This window comes from Saccostrea echinata, unplaced genomic scaffold (genome assembly GCF_033153115.1).
Source record: "Saccostrea echinata isolate AGI-Se365-2 ecotype Australia unplaced genomic scaffold, CSIRO_AGI_Sech_v1 ptg000009l, whole genome shotgun sequence".
Lineage (NCBI taxonomy): Eukaryota > Metazoa > Mollusca > Bivalvia > Ostreida > Ostreidae > Saccostrea > Saccostrea echinata.
Genome location: NW_026889758.1, coordinates 24,380,980 through 24,402,661, shown reverse-complemented (window position 1 = coordinate 24,402,661; position 21,682 = coordinate 24,380,980). Strand labels below are relative to the sequence as shown.

Below are 21,682 nucleotides of genomic sequence, written 5' to 3'. Positions count from 1 at the left end.
AAAAAAAAATGTTTGGAGAAGAAATTTTTAGGGAAACATAAGTAGAAAAAGACTAAATCTGAACTCTGAGACATTCGTTTTGTTGCCTTTAGGGCAAAGCTCTATGGCAAAAGTGACTTAATACATGTACCTTGCAATCACGCCTTAAAAGGTATCAGAACAACATGTTTTAAGCGATAAAAAATTATTCATTAGCAAAAATTTGTTAATTATTGTCGATAATCTTGTTATATATCAATATTTATATTATTTATAATCACACATCAATATCATATGCGTAATCACTGCCTTTACAGACAAGCGAGTGTTCGAGTGTCTGCTTTAGAGTCGCGAAGTAAGGAGCTGATCCTTACGTCGCGGGTTCGAATCCACTGCGGAACGTGGAGATCCGTCCTTCGGATGAGACCGTATAAACCGAGGTCCCGTATCGCAGTAGGTGTTGGCACGAAAAAGATCCCTCACTGCTCAATGACCCTGAGTGCCGAGTGTAGGTATAAATTTGCAGCTCTCCACTGGTAAGTGGTGGCGTCTCCATTTGATTGAAAAATTCTCGAGAGGGACGTTAAACATTCAAACAAACAACCGAACTGTGTCGTACTACCAAGAATTCCATATTAATGGAACAATTTCACATAATATGAATCTCATTTTTTGCATAAGAATTGTTGGCTTTGAAATATGAGAGACAACTTTTTCGAAAATAAATCACAAGATTACCGCGATGAACTAACAGCGACGATACAAAAAAATGTATCACACTCGCTGGCACGATATAACGTAGTGTGTTTTAACATAAACATGATTTCATCAAAACTAAACTATACCCTTTGTCACGAGGAGATTTTGTTTAAAGCAATTTAAGCGTATGATTCCTGTGCATGAAATTCCTTAAAAATTCTTTGCTATATAAAATTTATTTCGTGGTCATTATCATCATAACGTGTCCTATACGAGCTACCCTAAGTTTCTGTAATCATGCTTTTAAGTAAAAAATAATGACATAAAGCAACAAAATACTCAATATACATTTAAAATATTTTGCATCTCCTAGCTTCCTTGATAAATGTTCATAATCGTTTTTTACCTCAAGGAGTGGGTGTGGAGGAACACAAGTTATGAGGCAGTAAAGGAGTCGCCAAGCTTCCTGAAATACCCCCAATTTGATTATAGTCAGATTAAAGCAGCTATCGTGTGTTTTGGTAATTTTATTATAATGCTTCTCAAGAACTATTCTTGCGTCACTCTATTGAATTAATAGCGTGACTTTCTCTTGAATCTCCTGGAAAAATACAATATTTCCTCTTCATTGCTATCGTAAATTTAGACAATCTTGCTATAACATGCTGCCTTGCACACTTTCTCTCCCATCTGGCTCAATTAATTAATCTTCCCAGAACCATATCGTTGGATTAAGTGAAAGTGAATTGCTAATAATCACAACATTCACAAGAATGATTGGATTTCGTGTTTTGTTGTGTAAAGACTGCCAGTTCAGGGCCTCGCAGAAAGTCAGCCAAATGACCGACACAGATGTAGATCTCAGACCCATGATACACCTTATCCATTTTTTTCCGACTTCGGAAACGTGAATCATTTGGATTTTATATTTTTAATTGTGTTGAAAATGGAAGGAGCACATTTTACCATAAATGGCATCAATTCAAAACATGTCATCCCGGAAGCCTTTGTGAGTATGCTTGATTTTTATCTAGCGGTAAAAAAACAAAGGAAAACAAAAATCATATCTTTAATCTTTCTTACACTGCAATTTTTAAGTAAAAGATTCATAGTTGTATATAGCTGTATGTAATTAAACTAAATTATATAAAGTAGGCTATATAATTTAACGAAATTAATTTCCTTTTTCTTCTTCTTCATAAATCAAATTAAAATAACACGAAAATCAAATCCGAAGAAAAATCGCTTATTGACATAATTAATACACTATTGTGAGGGAATAGTTTTAGGTTATTTCTCTTCTTGGGTTATAAAATATTGGTTAGATCATATAAAAGCATGTTGCTATATTACAACATAGAATCAAGAATCCTTAGAATTAAAATAAGAAGATGGGATACCATATTTAGCATAATTCATTTGCAGACACATTCCCCTTTGAACATGACTTGACATTTAAACAACATTAACATGTTTGTAAATTTTGAATTTACTGGGTAGAGGTAAATATAAAATCAATTATCGTGTCAATTTTGTATTTACCTCCACCCAGTAATTTCAAAATTGACAACATGCATGATGGCATTATGATAATTTGAATTGACATTAAACATATCAAACGAATAAAAAATGTATTTTTCTTTATTTTTAATTAAATGAAACTCATTGTTACCCGTTTTCCACAACTTTTTGGAAGATTACACGTATTTGCGTTTTTAAAATTTATTTTCTGAATAGATATCATTGCTCTTTAAGTGAAAAATTTTATGCGTTGACAAATATAAAATATACATCGTGTTTTGTTCTTCGAACTAATGCGAAACGATCGTTACCATTTTCAGGAGTACGAAAGTTATACTTTTAGAAGTTCATATTCCGGTTAGCAAGACGTAGGAAGGTTGAAAGTTTACATGTATGAGTGAACCCTAATAGTCAGAAATACCTACAGAGAACTAGTTTATTTTTCTTAACATGAACTGCTTTCTCCTGAGCTCTATTCATAACAATGGAGTATTTAGACAATTCATCACGGCATTCTGTCAATATTTTCGGTACCGTACTGAATAGCAAACAAAATTCTAATAAGGAACGTCATTTCTCGGTTCGTAAAATATTGAAAGTACTATTTCAGAAGTATAATACATTGTCAGAAGGCTGACATGACGTTCATTCCTTTGTCATGCGTTTGTCCAGATACGATCAGAACATACAAGAACACATTCATATATGATATGTTACTTGTTTTCATATAGGCATGGCACAACATAGTTTAACCATTACATGAGATTCTTTCTCTAGTAAGGACATTTATATAATTGTCATTATTGTTGAGGCACAAAATGTGTGAACAAAGCTGATTTTTAAACAATGAATAAGATTAAAGAAGATTACGTCTTATGAATTTGGCTGTTTTACTTGAATATTAGCATGTATTAGATGGAAACAATGGAAGGCATTGATGTATCAATAGGATTAGATCGACTTCTGTTTTACCAGAAGAATTTATGAGTTCATTTCCTGTTTATATTCTAGCCAAAAATGATAATGAAATTGATAAATGTAGGATTTAATAAAGAAAAAGAAGTCATATGAATAAGTATATTTTTTAAAAAAATGGATCTTTTATTTTATTATTTTTTTTATTTATGTATCTCAACTTGAAACATACGGGTAGGTTACTGGAAATTGGAGACGGTTTTACTTCATATATTGCAATCATATACATGAACATTTATCAAACGCTAAATAACTCATATATATATATATATATATATATATATATATATATATATATATATATATATATAACAGACTTTTGTTTGTTTGTTGTTTAACGTCCCTCTCGAGAATTTTTCACTCATGGAGACGCCACCACTGGCTGGTGGAGAGCTGCAAATTTTTGTCCTATACTCGGCACTTACGACCATTGAGCAGTGAGGGATCTTTTTCGTGCCAGCACCTACTGCGACACGGGACCTCGGTTTATACGGTCTCATCCGAAGGACCGGTCTTCACGTCCCACAGTGGGATTCGAACCCGCGACGTAAGGATCAACTTCTTACTTCGCAACTCTAGAGCAGACGCTCTAACCACTGCGCCACGCGGGCGACTGTAACAGACATGTGTTGATGATAATGTGGTGATGAAAAACAACAAGGCTGTTGGTTCGAGTTTTAACAAGACAATACGGTCTCTTTATTGATGGAAACAACAAACAGAGATGGAAAAGAAACCCTTAAATTAAATTATAAATATTCAGCATAAAAACTATAGAATTATTGATCAATATACAATCAATATAGCTTTATCAGAATCAAAGGGAGATAATCCAATTATATGAAATGTATACAATCAAATCTCCCATTTCTTTAATCAATGACTATTTATCATAAAAACTTTACAATAATTATTTTGACAATGTATATGTACATTATGAATTATTGTTATGTATAAAAACAATATCATTCATACCATTCAATGGGAATGAGTCATACAGCATATATAAGCTGCATTCAATAGACAGCTATAGGAATAATATCTATAAATCAACAATGAACAACTTTGTAGATATCTACACTAAGCATAAAATAAAGTTTACTTTAAAAATATGAAAAAGTGGGACATTCATGAATTCACTATTTGCACATAACTTTATATCAATAGTCTCACTCTCACTACTATTCATTTACTCCAGGAAAAATGATTCAAGGAATTAAGTGTAAAATAATATATTTCACGTTTAATAAAATTAGAATCATCTATTAACATTAGTATGAAAGAATTACTTACCATGCAAGTAGAAAAGTATGTCTCAGGGTCAATGTCTAATTGAAAAAGGCTGGTCTACTCAATGACAAAACTAAATGTCATCACTTTTAACAATACAAAAAACACAAAGAAAACTTTGAGCGAAAAACAAAACCAATCCAAAAGCATGACCAACTAAAAAACCAATGAAATTAAAAGATACATAATGACCATGGCCAGAATATAATTAGAGCCCTGGACCTCTCTGAAAAAGAACAATTTAAAAGTCAATACACTTAACTACAGATTAAACGAATAATTATTTGATTCAGCTGTAGAAGTGTGCTACAAATAAATAAATATATACATATATATATATATATATATATATACATAATTAATTTAATGAATAAATGCACATGTAATATGCATTGCTATGGTATATATATATATATATATATATATATATATATATATATATATATATATATATATATATATATATATACATACATATACAATACGTTATTCAAATTTCGCTTCACAAAAATATATGTGTGTGGAAAGCTTCCTTTGACATCGTCCTTAAGTTTTCAAAAGTAAAATATACGAGGATTATACAATTATGTTTCATATAACGTTAACATCCCTATACCTTGATGCCAAAACATGAAACTCTTTTAACAACCCTGCTTATTGTTGCCTGTGAAATGCCAAATAAATCCCCATTCACTTGCTGAAATGCTCCTGTCGCAAAAAAATCTGAAGGTTATCAAAAGCTGAGTAAGGGGTGAAACTGACATCAGTTTTCTCTGATTTGGTTCTAGATCATTTCCAAGCATGTCCATTATACGGAGAGTGTCACGTTTACAAAAACGGAATCTCACAAGAAAATCCTCCTCATCATAAAAAAGAAATGGATCTAATCTATCACGGATAGTTCTAGGTCGTCTTACAAACAGTTGGTCAATAAGTTCCAGCCTTTCTACTCCATCTATGTGGTCTTCCATAGTTAGAATAATACTATCTTTAACATTTAAACCTACCCTAGACCAGGTTTAGGTTTACCGTTTACCCTAATTTCTGAGATGAGCTTACTCCTGAGAAGCAGGTGTGAAACAGGTTTTAAAAACGTGAGTCCTTCTTACAGTTAAATCTTGTTTAAACATAGGTGTGAATATGAACATTAATAATGCCCGTATTCATACCTATGGATTAGGTAAGCTAGGTTTATCAAGTAAGCCTGAGTCAGGTAAACTGGGTTTAAATCCCACTTGAGCTGAGCTCACATAAACCTTACCTGTGTTTCACTCTGAAAATAAAACTGGTTTAACCTAAACTGCAGTCAATCTCGTGTTTTGACAGCATTTGATATAATATTAACCAGAGAAAGAACCGAAGACACCGGAAAATGAAAAGACAACATACATCTTCATAGAAAACCTTTCATTACTTCACAGAAAATGTTTTATTAGGAGCGTCCTCCTATTTTGAGTAGAGACAATGTTCTCACCATTTCTATCAATAAATTAATTCATGAAATATAACAAAGGCCTTCACTTACTCTATATTTACATTTTCTACGACAGCAAAAGACCAAATTCAAGGGCAGATTCAGGAATTTTTCTTCTTTAGGGGCACGGGCATACCCACTCAAAAAAGAAACATCTTCCAAATCAAATTCAATATTTTTTAAAGGACTAAAAAGCACCAATACTAATCTTATTTGTCACTTTCATTCTACGTGTACACCTACGCATGGGTTCCTATCTACTAAGGACCAGTTAGGGGAGGGGTGGAGGGGTTTCTTAATTAAAAACTTGCAATTTCATTTGTAAGCATTATCTATGGGAATGCAGTTTTGAAATCCAGATATTTGACTAAATTAGTCCAAATCCAAAGCCAAGTAAATGTCTTGAAGTCTTAAGCTCAGACGACACATTCCTAGAAAATATATATTTTTTTTCCCAAGAACTGATCATTGAAGTTTAACTTCCTAAAGAAGTTTCCTCATCAAAAATTGAGGTACCTTACCAGGCATTTGGGCAAGATACCAGAGGGCGATATTTCTTATATAATCCTTATGGGCAATCTTTTGAATTGCCGATGTCACAATTTTTGATGTACATATTATTTTAAACATATTGAAAACAATTTAGAAATCACGAGAGAATGACAATTATGAATAAATTTTGATATAATACCAAGGTCTACAAAATATATATTTGAAGAACGTGTCGTCTGACATTAAAAGAGAGCGAAGTTGCAAATTGGAGACAATGTAGAATCACCTTTAAATTTCCACCTGGGAATGGCATTGAACATTGATGAAAAACACTTTGGTATGTTCATAATGAGTAGAACAGTATTTTGAGAGAAGTTCAAGGTCATCATATAAATAGATTTGATCTGTCATGGATAATTTTGAGTCGTCTATTAATTTTTCCAATAAGATCCAGCCTCTTCATCTAATCTAACCAATCCTCCAGTGTGAGAAGAACAATAAATCGAGATTTAAACCTACCCTAGACCAGGTTTAGGCTTAGCCTAATTTGTGAGCTTAGCTCACTTCTGAGAAACAGGTATGAAACTGATTTAAAAAATGTAAGCTGTTCTTAGTGGTAAACCTGGCTTAAACACAGGTGTGAATACGAGCATTAGCCTATCAAACATTAGCAGCTCCACTTTTTTAAACGGTGAAATACAGGCCGAGTTTTTTTTTTTATGAACGATTTCTAAAATATTAATGGCAAACTAATGCCATTCCAAGTTTTTTCTATGTTTAGCGTCCGCAGAGGGATTGGTTTTGAGGTTATGAATTAAAACAAACACGAATTAAACTCAACAAATACAAATCTTTGAACGCAATTTACTCTTTTGGGATCGGCATCTCTCGTTTTTCTAAGTGGTGTACCATTTTTATTTTTGTTTCAAGAAACTAATAGTTTATTTAGGTTACAAGGCGAAGAGAATTTTCAAATGATAATGAGAAATTCTAGAATTGTGTTTAAAATGTGGGTTTTTTTCTCTTTTAGTTTGTGTGTTTTTTTTCGGATAGAAAGAATTTAGGGTGGACGCTGAACAAAGAAAAAGCTTGGAATGGCCTAACTACAAAATTTTATGATAAACGTGATGACTTCAGCTTTTCTATTGTCAACTTCCCAGATTTATGTAATAATATACTATTATCAAATGCATATTGAGTTGATTCAGTATGCATGTTTTACGTATGAACAATATCTGAAATGCGGCAAGCTATTGACAAATAAGTTGATGATACAAGAATATCTACAGTCTCGTTTAGAGTCATCATTTCGAAAAGTCTATGGTTGATACAATGACCTTCTCAGCAAATACAATCTTCTTTTGACTAGAAAGTTAATTCAAGTTTTTCATACAAATTGTTAGGTCATTATTTTCAAACTGAATTGTCAACGGATTTTTTCCGTTTACCCGATCATGACAAGGAGCATACAGCGGGTGTGACCAGTTGACAGGGGATGCTTACTCCTCCATGGCACCTTATCCCATCTCCGATGCTCTTAAAGGCCCGTGTTTGCTCTGCTCAATTTGTATTGTTCCAGTGGACTTTTGAGCTTGACTAATGTTTCACTGTGAAATTCTAAGTTCGCAAGGAGGGATGTTGTCAGTAACCGAGTGAGGGATTAATATTTAGGCCTACAGATCTCTCCTCAAAAGATTTCACTACTGCCACATTTAACAAATGCATAAAATATAAACACTCATGTTCATTCGCACTTCGAAATACTGCACTTGCTCCGAATGTTAGAAATACAAGAGCAGTTCTTACGCTAAATAATAATTATTTGTTAGCTTGGCATAGGTACAAAGAATTTAACCATTCTTACATTTGCTCTACCATTAGTAATAACACACATATTATCTGTATCGGTCTTGTAAATTAATTACATGTAACATCTTCGGTGAACTAAAGTTGGTATACTTTTACTCAGTTGATTCATCGAAAGTCTAGTCTCACTAGTTTTAAATTAATTATGTACTGTTCTTTATTTATACATTTCAGTTCTCCTTACTTGAGCATATTAGATTTTAAAAATTTTTGTTCGGAATAAAGATTGGACACAATTTGAATATTGATGTGAGTCTATTTATTTGTAGTTTGCTTAATGTAAATCCTATACAATATATACCAATTTTGATGCACCAGATTAACTTATTGGTATTTTAAAGCCCTGTTGTTCCTTTCTAAGTTGGCATCTGCGCAGACAAAAATCGAATTGCGAGTAGAACTATAATTCTTTTTAAACACAGTGTTAAAGTTTGTTGTTTAGAAATTTTAAACTGAGTTTAAGTTCACTAATCATTTTCATTGAAAGCATATTAGCTACATATGAAAGCCAAAGAGTCTCATTTTGAAAAAAAAAATCGCTAAAACTATCTCGTTATAACGAGAAAAGATCTTAGACTAGTTAAATTACAAAAACTGAGAAAACAAGTAAAGAGATACACTGTTTTCTGTATTCAGTACAAGTTTGTTTCCCACCCAGGAAAAGAGTGTTCTGTGTAAAACCAAATTACCTAATACTCCCTACCCGGTCAGCAAGGACGATGATTATTAAATAAAAAAGTATTCATCGTTGTTTCTACATATACATATTTGTATGGTCATTGGAAGTTGAATGTTAATGATATTGTAAGATGGACATACCGGTAAGTCCTGTTCTTCAGCAAAAGCAACTGGGCTAACAGAGACAAGCTATTGACAAATGATTAGATTTCAAGTTCATTTATTTCGCTCACACCAGCATCAATGGTACATGAGGTACAGTATATATACATGTAAGTAAGTCGACATAGTTGTGAAAAAATAATAAATAAATATATGATACAACAGCATAAATGAAAGGCATATACATATGAACAAACAACAACCCAGTTTAAAGTTAGCTTTTTACAAATTCTACGGTTGTTATATTGACATTATTTATAAATACAGGCTTTCATTGACTCATATTTTGTCTGACATGTTTAATACTTGCTTTTATAATTAATTTAATTACAGAGTACTCCTTATACCTGATCAATACATCTCTTAACATTAAAGTAGGGATCTATGTACTTAAAACCACACACCACTGATGTAACTTATTTTCTACTCATAATGCTTGCATAATTGTTAATATGTAAAATTTATTAGTTTACTAACCCTTATACTTAATTTTTTTTTTCAACTTTTGTCTAGTCATCGCAATACATTATACAAAATGAACAATGACTTGTTTTTCTAAGTTAATTGTATCTAGTTATCGTATCATTATACATGTATTATCTTAAAACATTTTTGTTACGTCATCTTTTGTAAAACCTGGTTTAGTAAATTTCTTTTGTACTGCACTCCGTCCAATAAGTTACCTGTAGGTGTCAAATTTGACTTATTGGACAGCTACAGGTAACAAGCAAATGGAAACAAAGGACGAGACAGATAAATAAACAGCACTGAGAAGGTTTTGATAAATCAAACATTTTAATATGAATAATGTAAGAAAGTAGTAGCGTAAATTATAAATATTTCACAAAAAATCCTATTTAAATTGGCATGAATAATTCACGGTGAACTGAATGTCTCATTTGAAATATTGTAGAAGAATCTTTGGCAGTGATCTTAAATTTCCTAAATTCGCCGCTCATTACTATTCATTTCACAACAATTGAGACACGGAACATTCACAGAATCGCAGGAAAGACAAATCAGATGCATGCATTTTATTACACACAACCTTGGGTTTTTTGCTTAGTTGAACATCCATTTTTTCCGCCTTTATCTATTCCGCAATTCAATTGTGTACTCTACTGTGTGTTGCGTTGTAAAAGGAATAAATCCTCAAGAATTAAATAGAACGTCTACGCATGCGTGGTATATATTTGATAAATAGTTAATTTTTTATTTTCCAATTCTGTATGATAAAAATTCTGTTTCAAAATCATCATTGTATAAATGAAATTTAACTAACTTTCTGTCTGCTAAATAATCACAATTTTTATTTCTTTTGTTCAGTAACAGTCCATTTTTTAATGATATCAAATGCCATATTTAGTTTTAAATTTGTATTCGAACTTGACCTGTATATTCTGGTAAAATACCTGCATATGTAATTTCAACCTTTTACATACATCCATACCAAAGTTAGAGAGCGGAAACTGAAAATTTCTTTTTTTTCTTAGTTCAAGAGGGATAACTTTGTCAAAAATCATCGGACCAGGACCAAATAAGAACTTGACCTGCGCATTCCTTTAACGTATTTATATTATACTTATAAATTAATAAATTTTGCAAATAAACTCCGAAACGGATGCACCAGAGTTCTTACTTATTCCTCTAAGGATACACTATATACAAGATGATGTCCGTAAACTATATTTAGATTTCACTCGCATAGTAAGTATCATACATTAAATTAAAACTCTACTTTCATTTTCTATAAACAGCCATGAAATAGTAAAAACGTGAGTACGGTGGCGTTTCTGGTTGGCGGATCTAAGTTACTGGCAATTTTTAATGTAACTGACAACAAGCAATTGTTCATTTGTTTCATAAAACGTCATCACTGAATAATTCAATCAAACCTTAATTTAAATGATATAAAAGAAATAAGATGTAATTGCCGATTACAAAGGGAAATGTGCAAATTATTTTCGTAATTCACCGATCTTAATATTGACGGAAGCTTCTAGAACATCCTATAGCATCGAGCCCGATTAAAAAAAAGAGGCGATTTTAGCTGCATGAACATAAAAAAAGCTTTTGTGTGAATGGTCATTGAAATACTGGTAAATCATTGATAACACTTTAAGTTGTGAACATATTTATATATATCGAAAGACTATTACATATACAGTATGTGGTAGGTTTTCCTAATAAATTTATCGGTAAAATTTGTATATATTCCTCACTGAAAGCATCGTGGCAACGAACCCGAAGTACAATTTGTACTTCGTTATAAACTTGCTTACATGAAAATAGAAAATTAATGAATAAGAAATTGTTCAAATACAATTAAAGCTGTAGAATTTTGTGCTTTATCAATACATTTCAGTTTTTTTCTGAATGCTCTTTTGTATCAAAAACTCGGCCTACTCATAAGGCTTAAAAGCTAAACAAAGTAAAGTATATATTTTTTTTACATATCAATAAGGTACATACATATTTATAAACCAAGACCCAAGTACCTGTGAATTTTAACCCCCCCCCCCTTCAATTTATCAGTAAAATGTGCATATTCGCTGTGCTTTTATCCATGACGGAAATGAAATAAGAGCATCTGAAGTACAATATCTACATGTATAACATAGTATAAAAGGTTTTCAAGTTTGTTATTTTTCAAGTTTTTACTAAAAGGGGGGGGGGGGGGCTGGAGACGTACATCTACTTCGTGCGGGATTTTGAACAGTATTTCTTCCTGCTATAAGCCTGTAGGCTGTCAGTAGAATTTACTATATATTTTCTGTCGGTAGTGGTATACATTCAATCCCCCGCGCTTGCGCGGGATTTCAGCTAGTATGTTAAATTTGAACTGAATGTGTGGAACTGTTGCAGGGATAATGAACTGAAAGTGAATGATGACGGAACAGGATAACACGATATGTCCCGGCCATCTCATGGCGGGGGCATAAAAATGAACAATTAGCTAATTAGTTACTCATAAATTGTACTAATGTGTTTTATATGCATTTATATGTAATTATAATTTGTTATATTTCAGGCCCCATGAAGCCCTTATTTGGAAATAAATTCTATTCTAATCTATCCATAGAGCTCACGGTGGGTGTCACAGTTCGACACTCCCTGGGCACCTGAACTAACCTCACGATTCGTTTTATTTAATGTATTTATGAGTTTGATCGAATTTCACATTATTTGACCACTGTGACGTTTTTATGCCACATTGAATACGGAATCGGCTATATCTTTAAGTATCAACTAGATATCATTGAGATGGCGGCCATCTCAAAAGGGCCCCGCTTTCAGCAACGAACATGAAAATGTAAGGTAGCTGAAAACGGTTTATTTTGAAGAGGAACATTTGTGTACTATTAAGGGATGTGTTGTTTAAGTCTAAAGGGCTTCTACGTCATCTGTGTTATAATAAAAAATGGCATGAAAATTACGAGTGCTCCATACCCTCTATCAATAAAGGGCACAAAAATCACGAATGTTGCATATCCTCTATGAAAATTGTTGCATATCCTCTATCAAAATATGGAGAGAAAAAAATCACAAATGTTCCGTACCCCAAGTCAATTGGTATAATTTGAGGCTGACTGGACTTAAGGGAAAGAAGTTATGCACCGAACAAAGATTTTAAACAGAGAGGCTATTTTTGACCTTGACCTTTGACCTAGAAATTTCGTTCAAGGTCACTGCACATCCATTGACACTTTGTGAGTGAAGTATGAGCCACATTGGACCAAGGAGAGAGAAGATATGCTTTTCATATAATTCTGCTATAACCTTAACCTTAGACCTAGAGACATGGTTCAAGGTCACTGCACACCCTTTACCCAAAGACATTCTATGGGTGAAGTATTCAGGGCTCTCACATCTATTTTTGGTACTGGGGCCGGGGCCAATGGAATTGGGAAAAAAACGTTGTTTTTATAAAAATTGGGAAATATTTACCAATCATAATTTTAACTCTTTAAACAAGAAAAATCAAATAAACACAGAATAATCATAGAAACTGAAAACAAGTCATCTTATTTATTCAAGGTAGATCTTAATTAGACATGTAATTGACTGTTCAGATGTTTAGAACTTTAAAATAAAATGTTTGTCTTTAAATGTCCTGAAATGCTCTAGGGCTCTGGTCAGAACTTTAAATGTTTGTCTTTGGATGTCCTGAAATGCTCTAGGGCAGGGTTTCAGTAACCACTAACTCAGAATGAGATTCTGTTAATTGTAGAGCGGCAGCCTGTTGTTTAAACAAAGTGTCTATTTTCTTACATTTGTTAGTTGTCTTTTTTCTATAGTATTGTTTGTGAATAAACAAGTCGTACCTAAGAGAATTCGTAATTTACCGTATTTGGCTGAATATAATACGCACTTTTTTCCAAAAATAATTTTCTGTGAGAAAGGGGTGCGTATTATACACCACAATGGGATTTTGATAGGTGTTTCTTTCATGTGAAACATTGTTATCATACGCACATACCGTAGTATTACCTAGAGACTTACGCAAATTCTTGCTGTTTATCGCCGTATTTAAAACTCTGGAAAGTTATTGTTGGAATGTAGGCTTGTTAAAAATGTTATATTTATAACCTTTTGATAGTTAAATTAAATTTGAAAGCAAGTTAAAATTAATTTGGGCTGCATGTTTATCCTCTCCGTGTAGGCCGCCATTAACGATGTTATTTATAGATGTTCACACATTCCTTTGCTACGTGCTTCCGTAATCATAGTACACGTGTACCTAATCAGTCAGACACTCGGTCAAAAAAGGAATAAGTCATTTTTTAATGAAATACAATAAAATAAAATTTATTTTAGGTTTTAAATAACTCAGTGAAAATTAATTTCAACATAAACGCCCCTCTACACAACCAAATGAATGGAAGCCAATGTTGTGAACACGTGCGCTTGTCAATTGATAATTACCCCTCAACACCCCTTCAGGAAATTAAATTGTTTACCGACTCCAAAGCATTGTTTTTACAGTTAGAGCACTGATTATTTACTGCCCTTATTAATGGCTTTGATTATTTTCTTTGTTAAAAATCGGGGGTTGGTTTATGATCTTTCGTACGTATTAGCGTGTGTTGATTACGACACATTAAACAGTAAAACGCTTGTTAAATGTAATTTTACTTTATCTTATATCGGCCTCATATTAAAATGATTGAAAGTTAAAAAAGGAAATATGAAGTATGTTGAAACTTAAGTGTTATCATTTACTCGTGCTCTGTAGAAAATAAGATATCAACGAAGATTACCTCGCTGTATGAAGACATATATCCCACCTTTGTACATCATTTTTCACAGCTTTGGAGGTGTGTTGATAACTACACTTTACACGCTTGTTAAAATTTGATTTTTATTTTTATAACATCAGCTATTTATTTAATTAATTGATTTCAAGTTCAAAAGAAGAAAATCGTAGTCTTTGAATACTTTGATGTTGCAATATCGCTTGCCCTGTTAATTTACATAATTTTCAACATGATTACCTTAAACTAAAAATAAATATGACAACTGTTTAACTTGCAACAATATCTCGTGCTTTGTTGGAATAAAATAATTTCCACAAAGAATAGTTAGAATACGGCGACGTATAATTTCATTATCACCGTATGCTAAAAAAAAAATTAATAATAAACTCTGTTAATACTTTAATGCAACATTATCTCGTGCTTTGTTAAAATAAAAAATTTCCTCCAGATTGCCGCGATATGGAAAGTCAAGATTAAGAAATAAAAACGCATTTGAATAAAATATCGTGTTCTGTAAATTTTCGGCACTTTATCTCCGCGTTGATTTTCATAGCAAATTACCGCGATTTTCAGAAGTTCAGAACACCGCTTGGTAAAATTTTCTGCTGCGTATAATACAATAGTCGACTTTCGCTTTCATTTTAAACTGGTTCCAGCATATATACGAACTACCAGTTTACAACACGGAAGTGTTTCCTTCATATATCTTCACAGTGCTTTTACGACTGTCAAAAATATGCTTTCTATTTTTTTACAGTAATAAATTTTAAGCAATCATACATTGGGAATTTTTACACTCAAATTTGGGGAAAAGGTGCCTTTTTCACGTTGGGAACGGGGCCGAATATCGGCCCCAATTAAAGAGAATCGAGAGCCCTGCAGTATGAGCCAGATTGGACCAAGGAGAGAGGAGATATGCTCCGGACAAGAGATCTCGGACGGACAGACTGATCACTATAGGGCGCCCGCACAGTGGGGCCCTAATTTTTGTAAACATGGAAGCCAGTGCAAGATGTGTCAAAATAAAAGTAAAAGTTATAAGAAAACATTTATTGACTATGTTCTCGGGCAAAATGCGTTTTGTCGAACAAGCTATTTGCCTTCGGTGTAACAGTCTCAGGGGGAACAGTTTGGTTCTTGAGTCCAACAAAATGCATGTTGCCCTCGAACCAAGTCAATAAATGCATGATGTTGAGTCTCTTATGTTGTGTCTCTGAAAACAAATGTTTTATTTGTATTCTATAATTTTTCATTTGTTTTCTGTAATTTACTATTCGTACTGTATTGATTTTTCATTTGTATTGTATAAATTTTCATTTGTTTTAAATGAAATATAAAGATAACGAACAATTTTCAAGCTCAAATACAAATGACCTCTAAAAGCAGCAGAGAAGGGATCAAATGAGGTGGAGGAGTAGCCATCCCCTATCGACTGGTCACACCCGCTGTATGCTCCTTGTCATGATCGCATGATCGGGCAAATGGAAAAAATCCGTTTACAATTCAGTGTGAATATAATAGCATAACAATATGCATGAAAAACGTCAATTTGACTTAACGATAGGTTGTATTTGCTGACAAGATCAGTGTATCGATCATAAAATTTGAGAAATGTTTAAGTGGGATTGGTGATATCCCTGTATCATCAATTTATACGTCAATAGCTTGTCTCGCATTAGACATTGTTCTTACGTAGAGTGTGCTCTTCTAATCGAATCAACTGGGAGACATAAACTCCATATGCAGGTGATAATAGTATACTGCGACATAAATAAGGGAAGTTGACGATAGAAAAGTTGAAGTCATCACGGTCATCATAAAGTTTTGTTTGTTTTCTAGTAAAATATCCAAATATAAAACAGATGCGTCAGACTCTGTGGCAGGCATGGGGCGAATTATATTGTGAAGTTATGTAATACGTTACCATTACTTCAACAATTTGGGCATTAAATTACAATTACCGTAATTTCTTTACCATTACTTTAATTTCTTAAAGTAATTCATTACATTACCGTTACTTTAGCATGTAATGCACTGCCATTACCATTACTTTTGGAGTTTTTTTCAAAAACAAAAATACAAAACTTTGCAACTGTTTTCATAAACATACATCCAGCCCCTTCAAAACTAAACATGATGAATGATAATTCAACTTTAATTTCAAGTACTGGTATTTATTACACTGCAAATAATTTACATTTCTTTTTATTATTCATAGGAATTAAGTTCGAACTTTTCAATTGCCAATAAGATAAAAACATGTTCAATATGCACTTTTTGTTTAACTACTGATGTCATAAAACAATATAACTTTTAGGGCAATTTACTCCCTCCCAAAAACTAAAACTAAACTAAGCAAGACATATAAAGATTATTTGGATCTAGTACCTTAAATTATGACAAAAATTAAATACACTGACAAACCTGTAAAAAGGGTTGGACAGTACGTAGATTTTGCTCTTCTAAAAGTAGAATGGCTGTCTTCTGTTTCTTTTCGTGCGATGGATTTTTCATGGTCAGCTCATGCTTGACCAGCTCAATTAATGTTTCATAAACACAGTCAGAAGAAAGGGGATAATTTTTGGAGTACTTCTCAAAGCAATACTTTTTTTTTAATTGTTACATAACCTTAGAGGCATTGTGTGTTTTGAAGACACCCTATTCAAAAGTTGGCAATTATCAGTTTACAGTGTACATTAATTAGCGTGCCTTAAAATATATCCGAATTTTTTTTAAGGATATTTTTTTAATAAACTCTTTAAAATATTCTTTGAAATAAAATCTGATCTGAAATGAAAGAAAAAGTGAGCAAGCTCACATACCCCACGCTCCCCCAAAACTCGACAATGCAACACGTAATAAATGGCACAGTGCATTTTAAATACATGTGTATAATTCAAAAGGGGGCATTAACTGCAAAAAAACATTACATCAAAACTTCTTGCATATATCTTCGTATGTTACAAATTTAATTGGGCTGAAGTTTCTAGATAAATAATGGAATCAAAATTTCTTTGTAATATACAAATCTATACATTATGTCTGAAATACCTACAAAGTTTCAGGAAATTCATTGCAGGAGTTATGCTGACAAACTGTTATTTAAATTCCTCATTGATTTCGATTTGTTAATGAGTGTAAGTCCATGTCCAATTTACACATTTAAATAATTGATGGAAACAAAATGATGATGTAGTCATATACTGTACTTATGAAATTATTTACGGCAAAGCACCAATTTGAGGGGGGGGGGGGACTATCCAAGATTTTGTGTGTGTGTGTTAAATCATTAATATTTTGATCTCAAAATCAACAGGGGTCTTTTAAGGTAATAAAATATTTCACATAAAATTTCATTACAAAACCTGATTCCAGTGGATTTCCTTATTACCTAGCTGGAAAGTTTCTTCAATAATAGGCAAAACTCTTAAGGCAAAAATAATGCAATCGGAATTTCCTGGTAATATGCACATCTACACACTGTGTACTAAATATCTGCAAAGTTTGACGAAATTCTGTGCAGCTGTTTAAGAGGAGTTGCACTAACAAACTGTTCGTCTCTATATTAAAGATATGGCAAAAAATCTAAGTTGAAAAGTGCCGGTATTCCCAGAAAAATAAAGGAATCGGAATTTCCTGGTAATATGCGCATCTACACACTATGTACTAAATATCTGCAAAGTTTTACCAAATTCTGTGTAGCGGTTTAAGAGGAGTTGCGCTGACAAAAAAAAACAGGACTGACGGACTGACACACTGACTGACGGACGGGTCAAAAACATTACACCTCACGCAACTTGTTGCGTGGGGTATTTAAATGTGCAGTACTTTCAACAGAATAAAAATGTTTTTAAATAGATACAGGTTTATTTAAATAGCTTCACTTTTTCATTCATTTCTTTCATTAAAAAAAAAAAGTCTAAACAATAATTTCCATGTCCATTTTCAAATTTAAAATTGGTATATACAATATACTGTATGTGTACTTAAAAAAGCGGGCTTCATATTTTAGCGGCTTTGGCGCAGACAACGATGCGCTAATTTATGAATACCGCTAAGAAATTATTTATAAATACAATATACGGCACGGACATGTAAAGCTCCCATTCATGATCTCGCCAACACCTCCATACCTAGTGATTTCGCTAAATTTTGAATACGCCAATTTATGTACACGTACAGTATATGCTTTGTAATGCCAGCATTACTCTGGATTTGAGACATTACCATTACATGTACAAGCATTACTTTGAGTTTAAGTACTGCTGATTATGTCGGACACACTCATTCATGGCAATGCAGATAACATTAACATGTCGGATTAAGCATTTAAGATAATTCAGTTTGTGAAATACTAAGTCGATAACTAACCATTGTTAATTATCAAAAATACCTGTAAACATCATGTCAAGCAAGACAATTACAGTGCAATCTGAAAAAAGGAATGTAATAATAGAGAAAAACCATTATCTTCTAGTCAGGGGGCAAACATAATACTAAGTTTGATCTTTATCAAACCTCAATATCAGGTCATCTTTATAAAATTGTTTGGTTGCCCTATCCCGACCGACAGGCTAAAATGGCCCGACTCAAAAACCTTTTTAACCTCCAGGAAGCAATTATTTTTTTATGCATTCCGGAAAATAGATTTTGAAAATTCAGCATTGATTTTTAAATTTTCTTTGAAAAAAAAAATTCTAACCTACCTACCGACTCAATTTTTTCATTCTGATTCGGGAGAGGGCAAGCAAACATTATTTTAAAGTTGGCCTCATTAGAGGTATTATATTTCTTAGAAGTACCGGTATATCAAAATTGATGTCTATGAGTGTGAAGCAAATGGTAGTCAAACAACTGAGCTGAGAATATTTTCCTTTGTCTAGTGTCTATGTTCTGTGTATACAGTAAATAATCATCAGTATTGCGCAGACTAACTTTAGTGTAGATAACAATTAAAATAAATCTCAATCTTGGAAGATGCAGTATCTCGACATTAGTTATGTACAATCGCATTGCTCCAAAAACCTTTTAATACAGTGAACATGCAATATGCATCTTTCAAAATCAGTATTGGCGTGCTCTGCTTTGTCATGAACGAGCAATAGAGCGTTAAGGCGAGAAAACAGCTGTTTACAATAAGCCTAAGCTGTTGAGATCCTACAGTATTCATTTTTCTTACAAGTCAAACATTTTTACTGTTATGATTGGCTAACTCTCCATGATAGAGGTTTCTTCTAATCCATGAAAAAATGTCAAGTGTGCTTAAATTTTTTCCAGTGATTAATCAAAATTATTTATTAAATACTTTCCAAGTTTACGCTCGGGCCTTGATATCGATAAGACTTAGTGTACTAGTAAATGTAAATGTTGACACCGATTTTACTATAATGCAGTATCTACTTTTTTTTAAAAACAGATTTAACAAATACTTTTTTACTTATGCAGGTAAAAGATTATCAAACAAGGGCATTGAACAATATAGTATAATTATATAATTTTATATATATATACACACACACACACATATATATATATATATATATCTCCATCTAAAGCCTTTCTATTGTAAATAAACTAAAACTCAAACAAAGAGACAAAGACTACTAAATAAACAAAGCACGATTGAACAGTAATAACGACCGACAGATAAGTTATTTGACCAATTCTAAAATCCTGGAGAAGAGACAATTAAACGTCACACACTCTCTCCACACTCAGGATATACATATAGCTAAAGGGGAACGTGCAGCAGAAAAAGCGTCAATGTGCGCCAATATATGACGATTTGTAAGGGGTGAATGTACAGCATTGTATTCATTAATTAGCAGGTGAAGCTCAGGGATGTAATTTTTGTAAACAACCACTGCACAACAAAACGTATAAAGACGTTTAATACTGCATTGTCACAATATGTCCACGGTCGAAGAAGTTTTACGAAAGATGCATTCGGATTTTGCCAAAGAGAATCCGATGGAATCATCAAAGGTAGGCCTTAAATGTAAATCTTCAAAGCTAGGGTAAACTATCAATCGTCAAGGCCAGGGTTTATTATAAAATGTCACATTCAGGAAATATTGTTTAAGCCAGGGTAAGACAAGCAAGTTTTTTATATGCAACAAAGGCCAAGCTACGTATACATATACATAGGTACATGGTTTAAATCGTCATTTCACATTTATTCAGCACAATAATTTAACAGCAAAATCGGGAATATTTTTTTCAAATCAAATTCTATCGTTTTTATTCTTCTTTTTGTGGATGGCTAAATTGTACAACTGTAATTATAAAAATGTTTTATCTGTTAATATATAAAAACAATATTAATTTCTGAATCATCGCTTAGAGTTTTCCCCCCGAAGATCTACAATTTTACTTTTTTCACATCGTTAATTTCAATTATACGATCTTAAGTTAAATTTTGGAAATAAAATACAAATACAAAATGTACCATAAATTAGAAACAAGTATAATGATGAAATAAAAAGCTCCTAGGGTCACAACGTTCACCTATATCCATGGCCCTTCTGTTCATGAGAAGTTCCCTTTAAAAACTTTAATCTCCAACTGTGGCCATACCCTTACAGTCCCAACGGCAATTACTCCACACATTTGAATCTATAAAGTTGTACTTCACTATATCTTCTTGTCGCCCTTTAGTTCTTCGGATTTTAAAATAATTTCTCTTATGTAAACTCTGACCCCCACCCACCCCATTAGGCAATGACTTGACAAAACTTAAATTTACACTACATAGGGGCATATTAATATGACTATCGGGGGGGGGGGGGGCTGCATTTTTATATCAGAATTATAAACTTTTAAATTCTCACCTATAGCTTGGGTCCTTTTTGTGACCCAAGTCTGATTCCAAAGGTCATGATTTGAACAAACATGATATTTCGATGGTTAGCTATAGATTTACATATTAATACATGATGAGGTCATGTTTTTAAGAATGAATTGTTTTAAAGAATTTTCCTATAAATTGGCATGTAAAACTGACCCCTTTCAGTAACGATACCTTAGCTCCGCATTGCACGATTCAAAGAAACCGTCACTGTAGCTCAGTCGGTAGAGCGCAAACTCCGTAATCGGAGGGTCGTGGGTGCAAATTCCTAAGTTGATAAAATAATAGGTTGTGACTGTTACTTCACCAAGCACTCGGCACTTTGAGATGAAAGTTACGGGTCTTTTGGATGAGACCATAAAAACGGAAGTCCCTGTCGTGACAGGCGATGGCACGATAAAGGTCCTTTTGGTTAACGGAATGAAATATATGGAGATAACG

The 21,682-nt window shown here is 32.9% G+C and overlaps 1 protein-coding gene and 1 long non-coding RNA gene across 2 annotated transcripts in view; both read left to right on the top strand.

Moving 5' to 3' along the window:
• LOC133182075 (uncharacterized) overlaps window positions 1–21,682 on the top strand; it is a 262,045-nt gene that overhangs the window by 68,209 nt on the left and 172,154 nt on the right. The window lies entirely within an intron of this gene.
• LOC133182070 (calmodulin-beta-like) overlaps window positions 20,177–21,682 on the top strand; it is a 79,670-nt gene continuing 78,164 nt past the window's right edge. The window contains exon 1 of the mRNA XM_061316785.1: window positions 20,177–20,379. Coding sequence (XP_061172769.1) covers window positions 20,305–20,379 — 75 coding nt within the window. The 5' untranslated portion in view covers window positions 20,177–20,304. The remainder of the gene's footprint in view (window positions 20,380–21,682) is intronic.